The sequence below is a fragment of the Leptonychotes weddellii genome, chromosome 10, assembly GCF_054177405.1.
Source record: "Leptonychotes weddellii isolate Sample4059 chromosome 10, ASM5417740v2, whole genome shotgun sequence".
Taxonomy (NCBI): Eukaryota; Metazoa; Chordata; class Mammalia; order Carnivora; family Phocidae; genus Leptonychotes; species Leptonychotes weddellii.
The window spans coordinates 56,413,880-56,431,006 of NC_138378.1; the positions used below are offsets into that span (position 1 = coordinate 56,413,880).

At 49.0% G+C, this 17,127-nt stretch overlaps 1 protein-coding gene and 1 long non-coding RNA gene across 3 annotated transcripts in view; one reads left to right on the forward strand and one right to left on the reverse strand.

The window, feature by feature from the left end:
* The window catches only part of PRKCE (protein kinase C epsilon), a 478,122-nt gene that overhangs the window by 301,867 nt on the left and 159,128 nt on the right, over nt 1-17,127 (forward strand). For both annotated transcript variants that reach the window (XM_081833506.1, XM_081833507.1), the window contains 4 exons: nt 1,442-1,601; nt 4,117-4,151; nt 5,338-5,423; nt 8,951-9,080. In XM_081833506.1, coding sequence (XP_081689632.1) covers nt 1,442-1,601; nt 4,117-4,151; nt 5,338-5,423; nt 8,951-9,080 — 411 coding nt within the window. The remainder of the gene's footprint in view (nt 1-1,441; nt 1,602-4,116; nt 4,152-5,337; nt 5,424-8,950; nt 9,081-17,127) is intronic.
* The window catches only part of LOC145723890 (uncharacterized), a 1,084,435-nt gene that overhangs the window by 286,485 nt on the left and 780,823 nt on the right, over nt 1-17,127 (reverse strand). The window lies entirely within an intron of this gene.

Consider the following 17,127-nt stretch of genomic DNA (forward strand, 5'->3'; position numbering starts at 1 on the left):
TGTACCTCTGAAACAAATAATGCAATATATGTTAAGAAAAAAAAAAGATAGCAGGAGGGGAAGAATGAAGGGGGTGGAAATCGGAGTGGGAGACGAACCATGAGAGACGACGGACTCTGAGAAACAAACTGAGGGTCCTAGAGAGGAGGGGGTGGGGGCACGGGTTAGCCTGGTGATGGGTATTAAAGAGGGCACGTTCTGCATGGAGCCCTGGGTGTTATGCAGAAACAATGAATCATGGAACACTACATCAAAAGCTAATGATGTAATGTATGGTGAGTAACATAACAATATAAAAAAAAAGAAGAAGAAGGGCGGCTGTAAGGATTCTGTGAGCACCTGCCGCAGAGTGAGCCCTCAGTAAGCGTTAGCTGTGAATCTCATTGTATTAGTCTGCTTGGGCTGCCGTAACAAAATACCACAGACAGAGTGGCTTCAACAGCGGAAATTTCTCTCTCCTAGTTCTGGAGGCTGAAAGTCTGAGATCAAGGTGCCAGCACGGTTAGGTGAGGGCTCCCTTCCTGCCTTGTAGATGCCCACCTTCTCTCTGTGTCCTCATAAGATAGTGAGTGAGCTCGGGTCACTTCCTCTTTTCATAAGAGCACTAACCCCATCCTGGGAACCCCACTGTCATGACTGTGTCACATTGGTAGGTAGCGCATCACCTTGTGAATGGTGGCGGGGGGGGGGACACACACAAACATTCAGACCATAACAATCATCATTATCATTTTTGTTGTCATTTATTAGTGCTCTTGCAGGGCTTTCTGAGGCTTGGGGCAACCTCTGATGTGGACTGAAGGAAGAAGTGAGGACAGTCCTTTTGTCTTCAGGGAGGTCTTATAGTCCATGGTGGTGGGTCTTGAGTCTTCTGGAAAACCGCTTTCACAGTGTTAGGTTTCCCTCTCCTTTAGACCTTCAGGAAAAGGTTCCCGGTTGTCCTAGTCTGGAAAGGAGGAAGGAAGAAAAGTCAGGTTTCTCTGAGCCGGGCAGCTGGGTACAGACTCCACAGAGTTCTGTGGTGTCAGCACTATTTACCCCATTTCCAGAGGGCCAGGCCCTCAGAGGCTCCAAACAAGGACACACCGGCTGGCTAAGGCCACGCTACTGAGAAGCTGCAATAAAATGTGAACCTTGAGCCTTTTGATCCCACACCCTTGCAATGTGCAGCCGGTACTTGGGGGAAAGGAGCAGCCACACCCGGAGCAGGACTGGGATCGGGATGAATTTGGGGGGTGCCACTGGTACGGGAAACGGCAGCCCGGTCTGGGCCTTCCTCCCTCACATGGTGCGAGTGGTGAGGCTCAGACCCCGGAGTCCCTCAGCCAGGGGATGCTGCCCCCACGCCGCTCCCACTCTAGGCGCTGAGAGTGGGGTAGGAGGCCTCTTCCCAGGTGCGCTAACTCAGACTGTTTTCTTCTCTGCTCTTGTCCTTCCCCAGCCCCTAAAGACAATGAAGAGCGCGTGTTCAGGGAGCGCATGCGGCCCAGGAAGCGGCAGGGGGCCGTCAGGCGCAGGGTCCACCAGGTCAACGGCCACAAGTTCATGGCCACCTACCTTCGGCAGCCCACCTACTGCTCCCACTGCAGAGATTTTATCTGGTAAGGCCCTCTCTCCCAGGAACCTCTAGCTAGGCCTTCCCTGAGGTGAGAAGTGGGGGAGGGGGTGTAGGAGAATAGAAACTTTATTTTTAAAGGGCTGATGGGCTTTATTTCTTCTTTACTTGATTGCAGAAGACTTTCCTGGAAGGCTAAGTGAGTGTTTAGTGCCTGGGAGGGTTAAATGGAAAGAATGGTGACTTTATACATAGGATCATATCATATATCATGTTTAATGAGTTAATATTTTATAACCAACAGTAGTATATCGTGATGTATTTTTTTTAAGAATCCTTATCTTTTAGAGACACAAGCTTAATTATTTAGAAATGAAATAATGTGATGTCTGGGATTTGTTTAAAAATGATCTGGAAGGGGGCGCCTGGGTGGCTCAGTTGTTGAGCTTCTGCCTTCGGCTCAGGTCATGATCTCAGGGTCCTGGGATCAAGCCCCGCATCGGACTCCCTGCTCAGCGGGAAGCCTGCTTCTCCCTCTCCCACTCCGCCTGCTTGTGTTGCCTCTCTCGCTGTGTCTCTCTCTGTCAAATAAATAAATAAAATCTTTAAAAAAAAAAATGATCTGAAGGGAGGGTAGAGGGGCTAGGGATAGAGATGAAATAAGACCAGCCAAGTATTATTCATTGTTAGAGCTGGGTGATAGGTCCCTTACCTTTATCTCCTTATTTTTGTATACATCTGAATTTTTCCCTTACATTTATCTCCTTATTTTTGTATACATCTGAATTTTTACATTATAAAGCTTAAAAAAATACTTGATTGCCAGTATCTGTAATTCGAAGCAGTTCCTAATAACTGTTAGAACGGTGGTGCTACTAGGATGCCCAGATTTCAGAGGAGTGAGAGAGCAGTCTTGGCTGGAGTGCTCAGGGAGGGCTTCCTGGAGGAGGTGGCATTTCTCCTTTCATGATGACTAGGATTTTGATAGGCAAAGACAGGTAGGTTGTAGGCCTTTTTGGGAGGTGGAGAAGGATAAGGAGCACTGGCCTTGGGTATCAGAGGGGGAATTTAAATGAATGCCTACCATGTGCCAGGTTCTTTCTTAGGCACTGAAAATATCTAATTAAATCATTCCAGTGTCCTACAAGCTATGTATTTTTAAGCTATTCCACTAACAACAGTACTGAGACTCAGAAAGGAAAACAAGACTAGTGTGATGTCCTCCAGCTAGGAAGTGTCAGAGACCCAGTTCCACCCCTGGTGAGCCCAGCTGAAAGCTTTTCCTGACCTCCCACCAGCCTTTCTGGCAACCTCTCTGAGCTCTTGAACTTTGCCGACACACTTGGATCCTGTGGTGGAGAATGAGTGAGGCCAGTCTGCAGCACGAACCAAGCCAGGGACCATTTGAATTAGGGTTTGAATTGCCAAGGTGTCCAGGAGTGGCTTGTCTTGTCCTCGTGGTTTTCCACAACTAGTCACTGAGGTTGGCATGGGCATCTGAGGCGGTGCAGCTCAGAGCACCCTCAACCTGACGGAAGCAGACGGAATGTCCCTCTCCCACCACAGATACATCTCACCCCCAGGGGCTGCTTCCACTCTCTGACCTCCGTTTTCTGTATTTCCGTCATGAGTGGTGTGTTTGGAGGGAGTAGGTTGTGAAAGCTGAGATTTATGGATTCAGATCTCCTCTCAGCCCATGGAGAACACCACTGGGTTCTTGGCTTCCTGCGGCACAGCCCCCCCGCTGACGTGTGGCTGCTCCCACTGGGCTGGAAATGGCAGATTGCCCCCTGGCCAGTTGGTGGTAGTGCTGACAGGGCCCAGGCCAGGTTGGTTGGATTGTTCTGTGTCCATGTTGACCCTAATCCTGCCCCAGGGGAGCCTACACCTGCCAGGGAAGGAATCTCTGCCATTGGCCTTGACCAAACAGTACATTGAACCCCTAGGCCTGGCCACAGGCTGACCTAGAGCCCTTGACTGCTTCAGGAATGCCCAGGGAATGTGCCTGTAAGCAATAGCCCTCCTGCGTGATTGCCCACAAGGAAGGGCACATTCAACTAATCAAGACCCGCCTTGAGCAAGCAGTTTTTGTGGCTTTCCAGAACACTAATGGCCACACTGGAACGGCTGTTGGTCTAGGAAACCAAGCCCTGACATTGACCAGGCCTTGTACCCATTCCAAGCACTGAGTCTACCCTCTGTTGTCTCTGAAGGAGACATTTTTTTTTTTTTAAGATTTTATTTATTTACGTGAGAGAGAGAGCACGAGCGGGGGTAGGGGCAGAGGGAGAAGCAGGCTCCCCGCTGAGCAGAGAGCCAAACTCAGGGCTCGATCCCAGGACTGCGGGATCACGACCTGAGCTGAAGGCAGATGCTTAACCGACTGAGCCACCCAGGCGTCCTGAAGGAGTTATTTTAAGACACTCTGCAAGCAGGAGTGAAATCCCACTGCTACCTGGATTCGTCTACTCGGTGCATCATGGTTCATGGCCAGAATGGGGTGGCTTTGTGTGGTTTTTGACCTACTAAAATTTATTAAAAGGTTGTATTCTTCTTTTCAGGGGTGTCATAGGAAAGCAGGGATACCAATGTCAAGGTAAGAGGCATCGTATGAACTAAATGCTTGGGGCCCACAGGTCTGTCCAGATCAGTGACACTCCTAGGAGGCGTGTGCCGGGTTTGATGACATTTAGAGGCTCTATACATACGGTTTGCATGCTCCGTTCCCTCTCTGAGAAGCAAGACCCTGCTTTTTTTTGTCCCTGCTTGGCCATGGCTCCTGTATCCATATATGGGAGTACCTTGTGGGTACCTGTCTCTGGCTGTCCCAGGGGTCTCTGCACCTTTCCAGTGATCCACAACCATTCAAGACCCTTCGAAGGCCCCTCTCTGCCCTGAGCCAGGCTCTGTGAATCCTGTCAGCCCCTTCCCTCTCTCGCTCCCTGAAGAAGTTCCCTCATCTGCTCGGTTCACTCCTTTCACTGTGGTCCTTGCTGATTCTCTCCTTTTTTTTTTCTTTGGTCTCTACTGTGGAATCATTAGCTCTTCACCGTTTAAGACTCACTTGAAATTATTGCACTTTGTTTGTTTTCAGTTCTTTGACTAAAATGCAAGGTCAGGTTGTCCAGGATTGGAGGGTGGATGGGTGCTGTGGTCAGGGTTTCTCTGTGGTTAGAGCTGGGAGACCGTTCCATCTCCTCACCCAGCCCCTGGTTAAGTTGGGGCTCACCCCTGGGGGACCTGAGTAGGTTCTGTCGGACATGGCCATGTCCTTGAGGTAGCCTGTGTGCAAAGAGTTGCTTACCTCTTCGACCGCCACTGCTCACACTGTCCCAGGACACTGAAGACAGGACAAAAATGTTTTAAGAACTCCTGTGCCACAAAACACCCATTCTCCCGCCAGCTCTGACGTGATGTGGGCTGGAGAACAGCACTGCTGTGGTGCCTTTAATAGACCCACTTCACAGAAGGGAAACCGTTCCCTGACCTTGGCATACAGAAGCGGGGCAATTGATCGGTACTTCTGGAACTAGAGAAAACTGCTGATGCCCTCTGGGTATAAGTGGTACATTCTCCTGCAGAGCATCGAGGAAACCCTAATGGCCCTGATGGCATGGTGTTCTGAAATGACTTAGCCTGCCAGGCCTCAGCCAGGGTCTTTCTGTAAGACTTGGGGACAGGAGGGGCGTGGCTCCCCACGTCCCTCCACTGAGACCCGAATCTCGGGGTGGAAGCGTTCTGTCCCCACTTGTCGCTCAGCCTTCCCATTTTTGCTGTTTCAGTTTGCACTTGCGTGGTCCACAAGAGATGCCATGAGCTCATAATTACGAAGTGTGCTGGATTAAAGAAACAGGAAACTCCCGATGAGGTAAATATTTATAACATTGAAATTCGGGGCTTTCTTCCCTGCCAATTCCTCACTCCCCACCCCGCCTCCTCCGTGGTTCCTAAGAAACTCCTTATCTCTCTGAGATGCCCTGGCTTTCTCTGTTGTGTTGATCAGAGTTAAGGGAGTTGTCCACGGTGGTGTAACGAACGACCGTGGCTCAGAGTCCGTGTCATGTCTGTGGCTATTAGGCCAAGAGCCGCGCGATCCCAGAGCTAAAGCCCGCGAGGAAAATGTGAATCGCTTTATGTCATTATCTCCTTGGAAGAGTGACGTCGCTAAATGACCTGTCACTGGCTCCACGCCGCTCATAGACAGGGAGAGAGACACAACACACAAGCGGGAGCCTTGTCTTTATGAGGTGATGGTGGAACGGAGAGGAATTAGCAAAACCAAGAAACCCTCAGGAAGCGGGAGTAACCACAGTAGTAATACCAGCCGACATTCATGGGGTCCTTACCGCGTGTTGATTGAAGTACTTCGTCAGACAGTATTTCATCTCAAAACGGCCTTAACGAGAGCTATGTGATGATCATCTTCATTTTGCAACAGGGAGAGTGGAAGCACAGAGAGGTCACGTTAGCTTGCCCCAGATCACACGGCTAGGGTGTGGGAGAGCCATATTCACACCCGGCAGTCTGTTCCATAGAGTCTGAGCTCTTGACCGCTGGACTTCGTTGTCTCTTATTCTTCCAACCTGGTATCGGCTTGACTCCTAGGGGAGCCCCTAGGGGTAAGGAAGCAAGACCGTTCACCAGTGAAGATGGGTTTCTCCTAACTGAGCGATTGGGAGGAGAGTGTGAGGGTGGGTGTTACCTGTGTTCACAGCAGTGGATTTCAAAGGCCTGCTTTGAATTCTTGGTGAAATAGATAAGTACTGTATAATCATAGGGCATTAGAATAAGGGGGGTCAGAGAGACGCTAGGTAAGTCTAGAATCAGGTGGATTTATAATTCGGCTTCCAAAAGGAGTAATTTACAGGACCTCTACTACTTAAAGATAATTCACCCAAGTGGCATCTTGGCATCCGAAGTATTTCCTATCTTTTATCTCCTTTCACTTTCACACAGTCTCTGGAAAGCAGTGAGGGACACGGCCTGGATCGAACTTTCCATGTCCCTGAGGGGGCAGGCAGCCCAGGGCACCGGAGTTGTTTGCTGGGCTCTGCTGTCATGGTGGGAAACTGCAGATGCTCGCCACCTGGGCCTCCTGGCTCCTGGGCCAGGGTTCAGACCCAAGTACATTGTCACGCTTGCTACTTGGACAAGGAAAGGAAAGGCAGGTGGCTGGCTTGCTGTCTGTCTCCATTCTGTCCTGTGGACATTATCTGAGCGCTTCCTCTGTGCCAGATACTTGCCACGTCCCACGGAAACAAAGAGGAGCACACGATTTCTTCCCTTCAGAATCTCTCAGGTTTCTCCCACTGCGAGCCCTCACCGGTTTCTAAAGCTCTGCCATATCCCTTGGAGGGAAAAGTCCCAAATGAGTCCATGCCCTGCAGGTTAGAGGGTTGAGGTGGGAAATACCCCTGAACAGCTGAGTCTGTGACCGAGTGCTTTCTGATGGCCTTTCCTGGCCTGTTGGCAGCGCATAGAAGTCACCAGTGAGGTGTGTGCCCAAACGTAGCATGTGTCCCAAGGGAGAGAAATTGCCAAGGATTGAGGATGGGGGCTGTGGGTTTCTCTGCCTTTTAGAATTATTGCCTGTCCTGGGGCTCGCAGGGCCAGGCTCCCGGAGCATTGGTGTACCCCCAGCGGGTGGCGGGGGTGGCGATGGACGAGCCCTCTGCTGGGTCCTGCACGGCTGGGGAGCCTCCTTTGAGCTCCTTTCTTCCTGTAACTCCTGCCTGTGCACACATGCATGCACACCCCAGATACACGGAGCTCTAAGCACCGGGTGTCTAATGTCTTCCTGTTATTAGATGCTCTGGAGCTTTGCACCACGAGCACCCAGCTGATGTTCTCTCCCTGCTTGGTGCCTGTGGGTTAGCGCTGAGGACACGCCTTTCCCCGTGCTTCCAGTGTGGTGACCCCAGAAGGCTCTCCTTTGTGTCACCTTCCTCCCTTCTTTTCCTGACCTTCCAGTTCTGTCTTTCTGCTCTTTTCTTCCTTCTCATGACCTCTGCGTTGGTCTCACTCGCCCGTTTCCGGGTCTTCGCCGCAGAGCGGTGTGTGCACGTGGGTACCTGCGTGCATGCGGCCCTTGTGCTTGTTCTTACAGCCTCCGATTCTGTGGCTCTTGGGTGCTCCCTGTCCTTCTCCCACCATTCTCCAATACCTTAGAGTCCTTGGTGTTCCCAGATGAGGGTCACACAGCTCTCCCCGAACCTCCGAGTTCCTGGACACTCCCCAACCTCTTCACCTTTCTCTGTCACCCATATCCCTGTGAGGCTCTTCCTGGGACGCCCGAGTCTGTTCTCAGTGTGGGTCCATCACATCTTCAGCATTTGCAGGAAAAGAATGGGTACAATGATCCATACCCTTCAGGGTGATCAGGCAGACATAGAGAAGGAGACCCAGAAAGGGGGACCATGCCGACGACCCCTTGCTTCCGTGTGTCTCGTCCCCCTCACAGCCCTGTGATGTTAGGTGGGATGAGGCTGCCATCCTTGTTTGCCAAATCAGGAATCCAAAGCCCCAAGAAGTCAGGAAACTCCCAAGACCTCACATGTGGTTGGTGGCAGACCCAGGCCAACAGATCAGAATACCCAGACCCCCCCTCCCCCCACCCCCCTGGTCCTTCCCCATCCACCTTACCGCCTTCTCTTTACTCCTTTTAAATAATCCCTAAGTGACAGCATGGTGGTGAAAAGGCCTGGGCTCTGAATTCACACTCGTGGGCATCGAATTCTGCCTCTGCTGCTCATCAGCTTACAGGAGTGCTTCTTAAACTCATTGTGCCTCAGTTTCCCCAGCTATAAACTCAGGCCAACAGTGGCACCTGCCCCGCAGGGTGCTGGGGAGGTTTAACTGCGATGGTGGTGCCTGGCCTGTGGGCAGTACCCACACCTTCCTGCCCTTAGTGCTCACCGCTCTGGATTAGCAGTCTTCACCACAATTATTGTCTGTCCTAACTGATGACCTGCAGTTTCCACAGCTGTGCTGGGCTTTTAGGGCGTTTATAGAATCTGTCCACCATCAAGCTGCTGAAAGAGAGCCCGGTGTGGCCTCCAGGCACAAAGCAGCACTGAGAAACACACGGTGACATCTCATGAACAGCCAAAATGTGAGGAGCAAACTGAGTGCTGTGTGCCATGAGAGGTGGAAGCCCGCGGGCCTGGCCTCTCAAGGTCCAACAGAGAGGCGGAGAATGAACTAAGGGCATCGGGGCAAAGGCCCCGGGAGCTTCTCTGCTCCTGGTTTCTCGGGGCAGCTTTCAGAGCCGAGCTCCGACCTGCCCCCTTCAGTGGCCAGGCCTTCTGGGAAAGCCGGCCTGTAGGAGCTCCGGCCGTAAGCAGGCCACTGTGTGAGCGAGCTTGGCAGTGACCCTGTGTTTTGCTATCCCTGCAGGTGGGCTCGCAGCGGTTCAGCGTCAACATGCCCCACAAGTTCGGTATCCACAACTACAAGGTCCCCACCTTCTGCGACCACTGTGGGTCCTTGCTCTGGGGCCTCTTACGACAGGGTTTGCAATGCAAAGGTAAGGCGCTCTGGGCCCTGCCCTTGTCCCCCCCACCCCCACCCCCACTCCCACTCCCGTGTCCCTTTCATCTCCTCTTTTTCGAAAACTCTTTGTTCCCAGAGCCTCCCAAGTAAGATCCAGGTTTGGCTGGAGGACTGAGCACAAGCCTTCGTTAAGCTCTCGTTAGTTACTTGAGAATTTATTCAGCAGTCTCTGTGCGGAGAGCGGCCAAGGAAACTCCGTAGAGGGAATGCTGGGAGGAAGGTGTGCTTCCTCCATCTAAGACAGTGAGCAAGCTGGGGGAGGGGGGACTATTTGTGTCTATAAAAGTGGAGAAATAATTTAAGGAAAAGATACACTGGAGCAGAAGGGAAGCATATTTCTGGAGTTAGGCCCTGAAATAAGTAACGGGTATCCTTCTGTCACAATCCGTGGTTCCGAGCTTACTCTGGGAAGGAGCCATGCTAGGATGCTATCACATACGAAACCTTATTGATCCCGCACAGACCTGTTATGTAGGTGATACTATTCCCATGACCCTGAGGCTCAGATACTAAGTGACTTGTTCACATCACACCACTTAGTAGCAGAAATAAGGTTTGAACCTTGACTCTTGAGTCTCAGGTTCCCTCCTCTGTTTCCTGCTGCCCTGCTCATGAATTGTCTTCGGCTCAGATGAGATGGGTAACAGCACATGATGTTATGGAAAGGCAGGAACATGCTCTGGGGGCCTGAATGGGGTGCTTGCTTCCATGAGCTGGTCCAGCTGGCATGCAGAGTTGGACATCCATGAACTGTTGGGCCGGAATATCACATGGCTTTGTACTGAATATATGATTAATAAATTCCCATTTAATTGGAAAAATTAGAGAGGCCACGTATAAAAAGGAGTACTGAGGCCATGAACAGATTGGTCATTGAAGGGATCCCAATGTGAAATTATGACGATTAGAAATAAAGTTTGTAGCTGCAGAGAGAATGAAGAGAGGGAGAGTGACTGAAGAGATAGTGAGGAGTAATTTATTGGATGTATGACCAGATCCAGCTGGGGGGTTGGTGACACCATTCTCTGAGAGAGGAGATTTGAGAGTTTGGAGGCAAAGGCGGGAGGGCTGAGTTAGGGCCATGCCAACCCTGAGGTGCCTGTCTGAAATCTCCATGGAGCTGTCCGGCTGTTGGGCGCTCTCATTGAAATTTGGGGGGAGGTCTACACCGAGCGTTCAGACTTGGGATTTGCCCATGTAGTACTTAAAGATATAGTAGGTAGTGGTTGAAGCTATAAAGTTGATGTCCTCCCCAGAAGTGCCTTGAATGTGGGGCGAAAAGGTAACACCCTGAGGTTTGGAGGAGGAAGGTGACCGGCATTCAAGCACAAGCCTGCACACGCAATGGGAGGACCTCAGAGGTGGGAGGAAAAGTCTTGAGGGATGGCATCGTGGAAGCCAAAAGAGTAGAGAGTATTAAAAGATGTTTAAAGGAAGTGATAAGTGGTGCCAGATGCTTCCAAGAGGTCATTGAAAGTAAGAAGTGGAACACGGGGTTGGATTTAACTATTAGGAGGTGACTAGCGACCTCAACAGGACTGGTCTTGGTGGGATGGAAGCCCAGCTGTGGAGGCTGAAGCAAAACGGAAGATAAAGTATTCTCTCAGAATGTTTCTCTAATGAGGGAGAAGACCATGAAAAAGGAGAGATTAGTGAACCAGGAGAGAAAGGGTTGGGCCTGGGGGAGAAAGATGGATACCCTGTCCTCCCAGCTGGAGGGAAAGCCTCGAGACCAGGCCTGGACGCAGATATGTTTCCTGTGTCAGGGACAGGAGGTGAGGGGACAAGAGGATCCTCTAAGTTCTGGATCTGTTGAGGGCATTGCTAGGACTGTCCCCTGGTCTTCTGAACTGGGAGATCCCTTTTGGAGTCGAGGTAAGAAGTGGGTGTGGATGGCGGGTGGGGGTCGGTGAAGGTTGGAAGTGGCTGTGCGGGGAGCTGAGGGCACCCTGACTTGGGGCAGGAGGAGGTGCTGACTCTGGGCACATCTGCCATCCTGGGCCAGCTGTCCAGACGTTCAGACCTCCCTGTCCAGTGTTCTGGTGCATGAACCTGAAGCAGGGCCCACCCGAAATCCTTTGACGCTAAGTGACGTTAAAACAATGGGAGAGGAGGAAATAAATGGAGCAGGACTCCCGAGTGTCGTTAGCAGAGGAGTGATGCATTGGGGGCAGGTTGAGTGGGGCTGTTGGGAAGCACAGCGCCTGCTTTGGATGGGATTCGGATGAGGCCATGTCTGGTTTTCAGTAACTATATTAATGATTGGTCTATCTAGGGAATCTAAATGAAGGTACTATCATCTCATAAATATTGACATTTTAAGAAAGCAGCCCAGACGCCCGGATGTTGCTGCCAGGGCCGTGAGGTCCCTGGATGACCCTGGAAGAAGGCAGGGCCCAGGGATGTGTCTTCAGCTGTTTTGGCAGGCAACACTCTGATGTCTGTTCAAGCAAAGGCGGGGAGAATGAGGCTACCTGTTCCCAGGATCCCAGGGCAGCAGGAGGGAGGTGGGCCACGCAGACTTCGAGGCCGAGGCTGTTTAGAACGCAGGGTCCCCAGTACACGGTCGCAGATCTCCCCTCTCCTCTTCCTCCGTTACCACGATATGCTCACTTGCCCTTGCTCCTTTCCTACCCCTGCTACCTCTCCCTGAGCCCTCAATTAACAGACTATTTTTTAGAGCAGCTTTAAGTCCTACAGAAAAATTGAGAGAAATGTGCGGACATTTCCCATATACCCCCCTGTCCCCACGTGCACACAGCCTCCCCACTGTCGGCATGCCCCCCACCGAGGGTTACGTTTGTTACAGTTGCATGAGGACAGGAATCCACCCTCATCCTACAGAATGCTTCCCCTGCCCCAGATCCGCCATGTTTACTTCTCTCTTTTGATCCTTTCTCAACCTCAAGTCTTTTTGCCCCTGTGGTGGAGAGGGGGATGTCAGAAGAGGCCAGCAGGGGCCAGGGCAGGGGCCCCTCTTACCTGGGTCTGAGTCTGCTTCTGCTGCTATGATTGCTAAGGAACAGAACCCAAGAATTAGAGAGCTGCCCAGGGTCCTGAAGCATCATGTTCCTGTGGAGCGGGTGCTATTTCCCCCCCCCCCGCCCCGCCCAGCTCTGATCCGTGTTCCATGCCCTCTCCTGCTCTGGAACCCTCCATCAGGTTCCCACCTTTGCAGGGTCATGCTGCTTTGCTCCCCTAGGCTGGGGCCCCCGTCCCCTGGTCCATGGCTTCTGCTTTGTTGCCCGTCCCACTCCTGGGAATAGGGTCACATATGGTTAGTGGAACAGTTTTCTTGAGAGCTAGGATCTACAGGGAAGGATCCACAAGACTGTCTTGGTCACTCCCCTTCAGCCTCAACTTGCCTGAGCCACCTGTGTTCGGGGGTTGTGCACGTACTCCTCTGAGCACCGGCCCTCTGAGGGCCAGGTAGAAGGCACATAATCACCGTGTTGTACTGGAGGGAGATGGAGAGCAGGAGAAAGTGTACGATGTGCACAAGGGGGATACAGCCAGGGACCTGTGGGGACCCACCTGTGTCCTCTGGGCTGCCACCTCCCTGCCCATGGCCCGGAGGCACCAGGCCCTAGGAGGATGCTCGCAGACATCGTTGCATAACCGAGATCCTTAGTCAAGGGTAGAAAAACGCCGGCACTAAGTGAGCAGAAAAAGTATTCCATTCCTGTCTTTTTTTCTTGGGATTCAAGTACCTGTAGAGTCTGAGTCTCTCTCCAGACTCATTCCTGGGTCCGCCTGAGCACCCCAACCAGAAGCTGGCTGTTAGACCAGAAACTGGCTTCAAACCTTCAGATACCAGCATCCGTCACTAAGGCCCTGAGGCCTTTGAATCCTTTCTGTTCTTCACTTTAACTGCGCTGCTTCCCCAACCTGACCTCACCTGCACCGTGAACCTCTCTACGCCCTTTTGCACCTGTGTTTTATTTTTCCCATTGATACATGGAGTCAGTCCACCTGAAGTGAAAGACACCTGAGACCTTATGATTTTTGTTTTCTTCTAAAAAAGGTGAGCGGTTCTCATTTGCCTTATAACCCACGTCCCATTTCTCTTCCGCCCACCGTCCCACACTCACGCCTCCAGCCCGGCCGCCCTGAAGCCCTCGGCACCGAGGGGCAAGTTTGCAGAAACCCAGAGCTCTCACAGTGTGCCCTGCGGGAACCTGTGGAAGCCTTGGTGTTTTCTCGTCCCAGTGTGAGGTGGGCTCCCTGCCCCTGCCTGTCTGCTCAGATTGCAACTCTGTTCCCAGGCAGGGCTGAAGGTATCCTGGGAAAAGGTCTGGCCTAGAGATTCCCGGAGAAGCCCCTTCCAGTCCCCTGCCTTTCTTTGAGAGCCCATTTTAATAACCACTATGATCTGAGGCTGCTTTCATGGAATAAGGGACCAGAGTATCACTTGCTCTCCAAGAAGGGATAAGGAAGGGGCCATTTTGTTGGAGGACCAATGACTTAGGGAGCTGTGGCCCATTGAGATCACAGGCTAAGAGTCTGGGAAGCCATTCTGGTCCTGGTTGCATTATTGCCTGGCTGGGCAGTGGTAGGGAAGTCACTCTGGCTGGGTGACCCTGGGCTTTCTTCTAATCTCAGCTGCCCTCCTGTCTTCTGAGAACTAGAATGAAAATAATGAACTGAGTGATCTTAGCTGCATACTTCATGCAGTGGCTGTGGGAAGCCAGAAAGACAAGAGAAAGGAAGAGTCTTCCCTCCCACCTTCCCTTCCTCTCTCCCCTTCCCTTCCCTCCCCTCCCCTTCCCTTTTACATATTGAGAAAACTATATGGCTCTCCCAGGGAAGTAATAGAGTTTTTAAAAATAGAAAGCAAAATCTTTGAGGGGGAAAGAAAGAGTTTTAAAAGTAAAAAGTGAAGATGTCCCGAAGACCATTTCTGTTCTGCTGACCTGCCAACCCACAGTAATTGATTTGTTAGGACAGACAGGTTTAGCATTTTAACAGCAGAGGGCGTCAGAGGTCAAATTATATCGCTCTGTTGCCCTTGTTAAGAAATTCTTTCAGGTTGGTTGCTTTGTTCTTGTCCTTTCTGTCACCTCATGAGGAGGCAGAAGAAAGCATTCATGGGGCTGGTGGGCAGGAGTAGGTAAGGTAAGCTGAGTGTCAAAAGGTAGCTGCTGCTATGGAGAATGGGACCGGTAATTTAGAAGAGAGTGCTGGGAGTACATGGTGGGCCTGAGGATTTCCAGGCATCACCAGCAATAATTCAGTGAATCAAGTCAGCACCATGGCTAGGCTGTGGTGGAGCTTTCTTATATGTTTATATTGTCTGAGAAAGGCCCCTCCTACCAGCATCCCTACCCTGCACCCTCATCTTTGGTCCTGTGGGCATCTTGAGCTCCATAGCTCAGCTGAGCCTTCCAAACCTGAGTTGGGGTGGGGGATGGTCTCTGCTGCCCCTCCCTCCAGGCCAATGACCAGACCATGTGGGGCCAGAAGGAGGTCCAGCCACTCTTCTTGGTTTCATTCAGAAAAGTTTGTGCTGGTTTTTTTTAATAGACTTGAATTTTTAGAGAAGTTTAGGTTCACGGTAAAATTGAGGGGGAGGGTACAGAGATTTCCCATATACCCTCACCCTCACACACAGTTCCCCCAACTCTCAGCATCCCCCACCAGAGAGGTACATTTATTACAATCAGCGGACTTACACTGACCATTGTTATCACTCAGTTTACTTTAGGGTTCGATCTTGAGGTTGTACATTCCATGAGTTTGGACAAATATATAATGCCCTGTATTCACCATTATAGTATCATACAGAATAATTTCACCGCCCTAAAAATCCTCTGTGCTCCGCTGCTTCCCCCCAACCACTGGCAACTACTGAGCCTTTTACAATCTCCATAGTTTTTCTTTCCCAGATGTCATATGGTTGGAATTATACAATATGGAGACTTTTCAGATTGGCTTCTTTCACTTAGCAATATACATTTAAAGTTCCTCCATGTCTCTTCATAGTTCAATAGATCATTTCTGTTTAGTGCTGAATAAGATTCCATTGTCTGGATATGCCACAGTTTATCCATTCACCTGCTGATGGTCAACTTGGTTGTTTCTAAGTTTTGGTGATTATGAATAGAACTGCTGTAAACATTAATTGGATGGTTCATTTTCTTACTGTTTAGTTTTAAGAATTCTTTGCATATTTTGGATAACATTCCTTTATCAGATGTGTCTTTTGCAAATGTTTTCTCCCAGTCTATGGCTTACCTTCTCATTCTCTTGTTACTGTCTTTTACAGAGCAGAAGCCTTTAATTTTAATGAAATCCAGCTTATCAATTCTTTCTTCATTGATCATGCCTTTGGGGTTGTATTTTAAAAGTCATCACCATACCTAAGGTCACCTAGATTTTCTTCTACCTCCTAGGAGTTTCATAGTTTTGAATTTTATTTTTAGGTCTGTGATCCATTAATTTTTGTGAAGGGTGTAAGATCTGTGTCTAGATTCGTTTTTGTGTGTGTCTGGATGTCTAGGTGTTCCAGCACCATTTGTTGAAAACTATCTTTGCTCCGTTGTATTGCAAGATCAGTTGTATAATTATGGGGATCTCTTTCTGGCTCTCTATTCTGTTCCAATCATCTGTTTGTGTACTCTTTCACCAATACGCACTGTCTTAATTTTTATACCTTTAGAGTAAGTCTTGAAGTCATGTAGTCTTAGTCCTCCAGCTTTGCTCTTCTCAATATTGTGCTGGCTCTTCTGGGTCTTTGCCTCTCTATATAAAGTTTGGACTCAGTTTATCAATATCCACAAAATAACTTTACGGGACTTTGATTGAGAATGCCCTGAGAAGAACGGACATTCTAATAACACTGAGACTTCCTACCCATGAACATAGAATATCTTTCCATTTATTTAGTTCTTTTTTGATTTCTTTCATCAGGGTTTCATAGTTTTACTTATATAGACTTTGTACATATTTTTTTAGTTTCAGACCTAAGTATTTCAGTTTTTTAGGTGCTAATATAAATATCATCATGTTTTTAATTTCAAATTCCACTTGATCATTGGTGGTATATATGAACATGATTGAGTTTTGTATATTAGCCTTGTATCCTGCATCCTTGCTATAATCACTTATTAGTTTCAGAAGATTTTCGTCAATTCTTTGTTTTCTACATAGACAGTCGTGTCATCTGTGAATAAAGGCAGTTTTATTTCTTCCTTTCCAATCGTTATACCTTTTATTTCTTTTTCTTGTCTTATTGCATTATCTAGTTTTTCCAATAAAATATTGAAAAGGGATAGTGAGAGAGGGGATATCCTTGCCTTATACGTAAAACTAGGAAGCTTCTAGTTTTTCATCAGTAAGTATGATATTAGTTGTAGATTTATTGTGGATGTTCTGTATTAAGTTGAGGAAGTTCTTCTGTACTTTTTGGTTGCTAAGAGATTTGCTCATGAGTGGGTGTTGGATTTTGCCAAATGTGTTTTCTGCATCTATCTATAGGATTATGTGATTTTTCTTCTTTAGCCTGTTGATGATGTGAAGGATTACATTAATTGATTTTCAAATGTTGAACTAATTTTGCATACTTGAGATAAATCCTACTTGTTTATGATGTATATTTCTTTTTATGCATTGTTGGCTTCAATTTGCTGGTATGTTGTTGAGGATTTTTACATTTATATTCATGACAGATACTGGGCTGTAGTTGTCTTTTCTTGTAATGTCCCTTCTGTTTTCATTTTCTAGAAGATATTATAGAGAATTGATATAATTTCTAATTTAAATGTTTGGTAAAATTCACCAGTCACCTCATCTGGGCCTGGTACTGTCTGTTTTGGAAAGTTATTAATTATTGACTGCTTTAATAGATATTGACCTTTTACATTATCTATTTCTTTTGTGAGTTTTGGTAGATTGTGTCTTTCAAGAATGGTTTTGCAGTATCCCGATAATTATGAGAAGTTGTGTTTTTATTTTCAATCAGTTCAAAATATTTTAAAATTTCTCTTAGGATTTCTTCTTTTACCCATGTTTTATTTAGCAGT